The 6674-nt window shown below is 36.0% G+C and overlaps 1 protein-coding gene across 1 annotated transcript; it reads left to right on the top strand.

Moving 5' to 3' along the window:
- Window positions 1-1687: 1687 nt before the first annotated feature.
- Window positions 1688-6470, top strand: LOC107806139 (eukaryotic translation initiation factor 3 subunit B-like). The gene is made up of 11 exons (XM_075238830.1): window positions 1688-1969; window positions 2814-3051; window positions 3167-3313; window positions 3418-3546; window positions 3739-3867; window positions 3940-4023; window positions 4100-4224; window positions 4401-4593; window positions 4682-5214; window positions 5302-5410; window positions 5884-6470. Exons 1-11 carry the CDS (start codon window positions 1848-1850, stop codon window positions 6226-6228), a joined length of 2154 nt encoding a protein of 717 aa, XP_075094931.1. The 5' UTR covers window positions 1688-1847; the 3' UTR covers window positions 6229-6470.
- The last annotated feature ends 204 nt before the right edge of the window (window positions 6471-6674 follow it).

Raw genomic sequence — 6674 nt, 5'->3', positions numbered from 1 at the left:
TTGAAGACAATGCGTAGTGAAAAGTTTGTCGAATCTGAAAAAGAACGTGTAATAGATGAACCGTGACTAGTTTGCATGTATGGTTTTATTTTCTTATGGTTGATATGAATATTTGGCACACTATTTGGCCTAGAGCTGAAGCTTGCAGTAGCTCTTTGACTCCTTCGGCTAAGAAGAATATTTGGACAGAGGGTTAGGAGCTGGGAAGCCATTATTGGTGTGCAGTGCATGGATTCTATAGTTTACAGTATACAATGAACACTAATCGATAGAGGCAACAATAGTCTTTTATCTCATCCACTTTGTTTATAATAATAAATTTTATGTATAACTTTCAACAAAATTGCTATATGGTGGAGTTGGTACCCATAGACAAAATCACTACTTGGTTCCTTGGGTCGAGACCTCATGGGCACATATTATATTTTGATTTTAGATCTTCTTTTCTTTTCTAATTTACTTTTTCATTTTACTCTTTTGCCCTTTATTTCTATTTTTCTTTTTCTTTCTCTCCTTGTTTGCATTCAGTTCGATTAATTCTCAAATTTCATGATAATAAATTCAATTAACCAAATCAATAAATCAAACCAAATACAACCAACGAAAGTCAAGTTTTTCAATCTCGATCTTCAAGTTTATTTGAATTCCTTTTTTCGATAAAGTCTTCATATCATAAAATATATATCTCGTACTCTAAAAGTTTTTAGTCCTAGTAAGATATAACTATATAATATATTTTCCAAGAAAATTACAAAAAATGTGTGATGCATCATGGTATTGTACTAATATATTCAACAATAAAGATAATAAAATCTCATAAAATTAATATTACTAATTAAAAAGCCATAATAAAAATGATCATAATCTAAAAGTATTATGTAATACTAAAATAAATGCGGCTAATAAGTATTAATTACACAACTAAATAATAAAAAAAACCAAGTTATACATTTTCATTATCTAAATGAATGCAAAAAATAAAAAATAAATACCTAACACTATTACCATTTCTAGTGTTGAATTAAATTTTTTTTTTAGCATTAATATCGATATAATTCTAGTTTCGACTTTATTTGAGTTATTAACATTTATGAGCTATAAAACCTATTACCATTCAAAAATTCTAAATCCAATTCTGAAATAATATTTTAAAAGGAAAAAAATAAAGAAAAAGTTTAAAGATGTTTTTTAAATTATATCGTACTAAATATTTGTATGGGTAAAATACTGTTAAAAATCATATACATGTGATGTTAGGTTTGTTTGATTTCAATTTCACTTTTTTTTGTAGTTAAAAATCAAACCAAACTAATGATGATCATTTCTTTTCAAATAACACATCATATCGTACTGAACACTAGTCGAGTTTTTTTTTCGATTTAACTAGAATTATCAGTATAATGCGATTTATCAATTTTTTTTTTACACACCTAAACACAAGGTTTAGGTTTTCCCCCTAAAAAGTCATATTCATTGTTTACTTTTTCTAACTAAAAATATATAAATTATTTACTAATTATATATTATTATATCTATTATACATAAATTATATATTCATTGACTAATTTTAATTTAAGATAAACAACTATTTTGATTAATTCTTCAAAAAAGATCCTCCTCCCTACCCGACCCATTTAACCGACCCATTTACCCGGAATAAAAAAAATAGCGTAACCCCAATAAGAGCTACAGAAAAACCCTACCTTTCTTCGTATGCGTGCAGTTTGCCTCTATCTCTAAGCTAACACTTCTGCGTTCAGTTTCAAAGGTGGCTATCTCTCTCCTATACGCACCATCCCATATAGAGCATAGAAAGAAAGCTAAACAAAGAGAAGAGAGTTCCAATCATGGCGGACGTTACGTCTATGGGAGAAATCACAGCCATAGCCGCTAGGATTGGTGTGGATCTTTCCCAAATCGATCTTGACTCCATTCATCTTCCTCCTGGTGAAGATTGTGGCATACCCAGGTCTTAAATCTTGACTTTCCCTTATTTTTTTTGTGTTTCTGCATTTTTATGATTTATATATGCCCCTTTTATGTGGTGATGCTTATGGGTTTCCTTTCTTTGCTGTAAAGTCTGGGTCTTTTTAATTTTTTTTGAGTTTGAGTTTATTGTTTTGGTTCATATGCTTTGAAGATTAGAAATTTCTAGTGTTTTTGTTGGGTTTTTGAGTTTGATGTTTTTATTTTATGTTTATATCCAGTTCAATATGTTAATTTTTATATGGACATATATGTCTGGGATTCTTTTCTATGCTGTGAAGTTTGGATTTTGTCAATGTTCCTCTATTGAGTGTGCAAGGCCGGTTAATATGTTGTGAAGATTAGACTTTTATTGTTTTCTTGGGTTTTGCATTTGTGGTTATGAATGTTTTGAATTATTTATGGATTTTGAATATGTTGAGTTTTGCATTTTGCGAGTCTTGAATATGTCGAGTTATAGATTCACTACCATTTAAAAAACCTCGATTTATATATGGATTTTTATGTGTTTTTGCATTCTCTTGAGTTCTGTTCATATGTTGAGAAGATATAGTTTTTAGCGTTTCTCTTGGGGATTTGATATCTCCATTTGTATTTTCAGACACTGCGTAATACCTTAATTTATGTATGAATTTTTATGTGTTTTGCTTGGTTTGGTTTCTTTTGTTTGAAGTTTAGGCTCTTTTAGTTTGTAATCGTGGTTTTGGTTCATACCGATAAAGAAATGGTTTGTAGAGTTTAAATTCTCTTTGGTTGATATACTATGAAAATGGGTTTTGTAGTGTTTCCTTTGGTTTTGAATTTGCATGGTATTTGGATATTATCAGTGATGATGATGACTTAATGGAGGAGGACCCCTTGGAGTTTGATGCTGGTTTTGGGAACATACTGGTGGTGGACAATCTTCCTGTGGTGCCTAAAGAGAAATTTGAGAAGTTGGAAGGAGTAGTTCGGAAAATTTACAGCCAACTTGGTGTTATTAAGGAGGATGGTCTGTGGATGCCTGTTGATCCTGAGACTCAGAAAACCCTTGGGTACTGCTTCATCGAGTATAATACTCCTCAGGTACTCCATTTTTTTCTCTTTAGCAGCTCATTTCTTTAGACAATGCGTGAGACTTGTAACTGAATTACAGAGAGATGTTAACCAGTGTTATGTTGCTATGTTTTTCTGCTTTTAGGAAGCTGAGCTGAGTAAGGAGAAGACACATGGATACAAGTTAGATAGGTCGCATATATTTGCTGTTAACATGTTTGATGACATTGAGAAATTCCTGAAAGTTCCTGATGAGTGGGCTCCACCAGAGATCAAGCCTTATGTTCCAGGGGTTAGGCTCTTCACCAGCTGTCTTTTTTCTCCGGCGAGCACTATGTGTCTTAAATATTAGTTTTTCATTCATCTGCTAACATTGAGATGTTTGTATCCTGGCAGGAGAATCTGCAACAGTGGCTTACTGATGAGAAAGCTAGAGACCAGTTTGTGATTCGGGCTGGCAATGACACAGAGGTCCTCTGGAATGATGCAAGACAGTTGAAGCCTGAGCTTGTTTACAAACGTTCTGTAAGTGAAATTATTTCCTCTTTGTGCTCATTTAGCTGTCCATTCATGGGGTTCTTTGTACTGTTTAGTGTCTCATATTTTCAGAATTCGAAATGGGTCTTGTACAGTAACTGTTTCTTTAAAAGATATTTATTTCTTTTATTCAGATGGGTAATTACTGAACTTTTGCTAATGATGTCTCTTTGAGTGCAGTTCTGGACTGAGAGTTTTGTGCAATGGTCCCCTCTGGGAACGTATTTGGCAACAGTTCACAGACAAGGTGCTGCAATTTGGGGTGGTGCCACCACTTTCAACCGTCTGATGCGATATGCACATCCACAGGTTAGTTTCTGTTTAGTTTCTAATGAACCTTTGCAGGTTTTTGTGACTTACCTCTGCTGGCTTTAAATTCAGGTAAAACTGATTGATTTCTCCCTTGCTGAGAGATATCTGGTGACATACAGCAGCCATGAACCAAGTAATCCCCGTGACACTCATGTAAGTCTGAGCTTTATTGTGTTTGTTTATCTGAATGTGGCCATACTCGATTGTCTCTAATACAGAATTCTTTCAGAGGGTTGTGCTAAATATTTTTGATGTGAGAACTGGGAAAGTGATGAGAGATTTCAAGGGAAGTGCCGATGAATTTGCAGTTGGAGGAACTGGAGGTGTTACTGGTGTGTCGTGGCCAGTTTTTAGGTGAGCTTTGATCCTATTGTATGAGATGCTTTCTATCCTTCTCTGCTACCGGTTGTTAATGTTATATCTAACATCTGCAAAATCTTGCATGCTTGAGTGCATACACGATTCCTCAGAAATATATTGAAAAGTGGGGCTGGAATACTTTCTTAACTTTCTTTTTAAAATGATTTCAGGTGGAGTGGTGGTAAAGAAGACAAGTACTTTGCAAGAATAGGAAAGAATGTCATCTCTGTTTATGAAACAGAGACGTTCTCTCTTATTGACAAGAAATCTATCAAGGTTGAAAATGTTATGGATTTTAGCTGGTCGCCAGCAGATCCAATTCTTGCACTTTTTGTTCCTGAATGCGGAAATCAACCTGCCAGGGTTTGTGCTAAAACTTTTATGCAAGTCATCACTAATTTGGAGGAACCACTTGTATTTGCATTTGAATTAAACCTGTATTAACTTGCAGGTCAGTCTTGTGCAAATCCCAAGCAAAGAGGAGTTGAGGCAGAAGAATCTCTTCAGTGTTAGTGATTGCAAAATGTATTGGCAAAGCAATGGAGACTACCTTGCTGTCAAAGTTGATCGGTACACGAAGACTAAGAAAAGCACTTACACTGGTTTTGAGCTGTTCAGAATCAAAGAACGGGACATTCCGATTGAGGTTTTGGAGCTTGACAACAAGAACGACAAAATCATTGCATTTGCCTGGGAGCCGAAGGGTCACAGATTTGCTGTTATCCATGGTGACAACCCTAGGCCAGACATCAGTTTCTACTCTGTGCGGTCTGGCACTAACACGGGCCGTGTTTCAAAGCTGACAACTCTCAAGGGAAAGCAGGCTAATGCTCTCTACTGGTCACCTGGAGGCCGCTTCCTTATTTTGGCTGGACTGAAAGGTTTCAATGGGCAGTTGGAATTCTTTGATGTTGATGAGCTTGAAACCATGGCATCTGCTGAGCATTTTATGGCCACAGATGTTGAATGGGATCCTACTGGAAGGTATTGAATTTTGCTCTTTCGTTTGTTTTGCCCTGAGACACCTTCCTATTTTGGTTCTTATACTTTTGCTTTATTGGGCATTTCAAGGTATGTAGCAACATCTGTTACCTCAGTTCATGAGATGGAAAATGGATTCAACATTTGGTCTTTCAATGGAAAGTTGTTGTATAGGATACTTAAGGATCATTTCTTCCAGGTAACAGTCTTTCCATACATTGTTCGCTGTACTTGTTCCTACTTTGGCCTATAAGCGACTTGGTCACACTGCTCGAATTATTCTGCCTCCTAAATTGTTACTATATGTTTGGGATGGTTACTGATCCTTAGCCCCCCCTCTCCCCGCGGATATGCGTTTCTTACATGCTATATTTGATGCTCTAGGGCTGGTTTTGTGTTAGTTGATGTTCTAGGACTTGTGTAATCTCAGTACTAAGGGTTCGCTGCAGCTTTTACTATGCAGTCGCAGAACGGGCAATTACTGATTTTCTGTTATCTTTCGAATGCTGCTAATGTATATTTGACGCAACTTCCCTGTTCATCCTTTCGTATTTGCTACGTGGTTGTATGCTCTGCTTGGCTATGCCTGTTTTTTGGAAGGAACATGCTTATATTCATTACATGACCTGCTGGATACTCATATATATAGCAAATGCTTCTTGTTTGGTGCAGTATTTGTGGCGCCCCAGGCCACCATCTTTCTTGAGCAAGGAGAAAGAGGAAGAGATCGCTAAGAACTTGAAAAGATACAGCAAGAAGTATGAGGCAGAGGATCAGGATGTTTCATTGCAATTGAGTGAGCAAGATCGTGAGAAACGGAAGAAGTTGAAAGAAGAATGGGAAGCATGGATTAATGAGTGGAAGCGGCTGCATGAAGAGGAGAAAATGGAGAGGCAGAAGTTGCGTGATGGAGAAGCTAGTGATGAAGAGGAGGAATACGAGGCAAAGGAAGTTGAAGTCGAGGAAATAATAAATGTTACTGAGGAGATTATTCCTTTTGAAGAGAGCCAACAGTGAATTCAATAGTTTGAGAAGCCCTGTCCCAACATTTTCTGCGAGAGCTGCTATAAGGAGAAGCGAACTCTGAGAGCTTTAGGTAGGATATTTGGTTAAAAACTTTGTTTTCTTTTTGTTTCTTTTTCCAACTCATTTTCTTTTATTTTCTTGTTTGTTGATTATACTATACGCAGTTTTGTCTGTTAATTAGCCCAAAATTCCTGTTACCATGGGCAATGAATTTGATTACAGAAACTTGATTATTTTGTTGGGTATCTGCAAGGATTTCTTGCACAAATAGGTCACTTTGTGCAAATTCTGGTGAGTTGCGCTCTCGACAAAAATACACCGCATGCCATCTTAAGTAACTATATGTACATGAACTGTTTATGCAGCACGCATGTGAATGTCCACCTACTCGGAAAAATGTGAATATAATAGTTTAGGAAATTAAGTTGGCACCACCA

Source organism: Nicotiana tabacum, chromosome 19 (assembly GCF_000715075.1).
Source record: "Nicotiana tabacum cultivar K326 chromosome 19, ASM71507v2, whole genome shotgun sequence".
NCBI lineage: Eukaryota > Viridiplantae > Streptophyta > Magnoliopsida > Solanales > Solanaceae > Nicotiana > Nicotiana tabacum.
This window is presented reverse-complemented; position numbering and strand designations above follow the sequence as displayed.

What these genes read in the sequence shown, in the direction of transcription:
- LOC107806139 (XM_075238830.1), top strand. Translation starts at nt 1,848, where the DNA reads ATGGCGGACGTTACGTCTATGGGAGAAATCACAGCCATAGCCGCTAGG. An exon ending in TCAAGCCTTATGTTCCAGGG is followed by an intron (nt 3,314 to 3,417) that starts GTTAGGCTCTTC and finishes GTATCCTGGCAG; the next exon opens with GAGAATCTGCAACAGTGGCT. An exon ending in GTAATCCCCGTGACACTCAT is followed by an intron (nt 4,024 to 4,099) that starts GTAAGTCTGAGC and finishes GAATTCTTTCAG; the next exon opens with AGGGTTGTGCTAAATATTTT.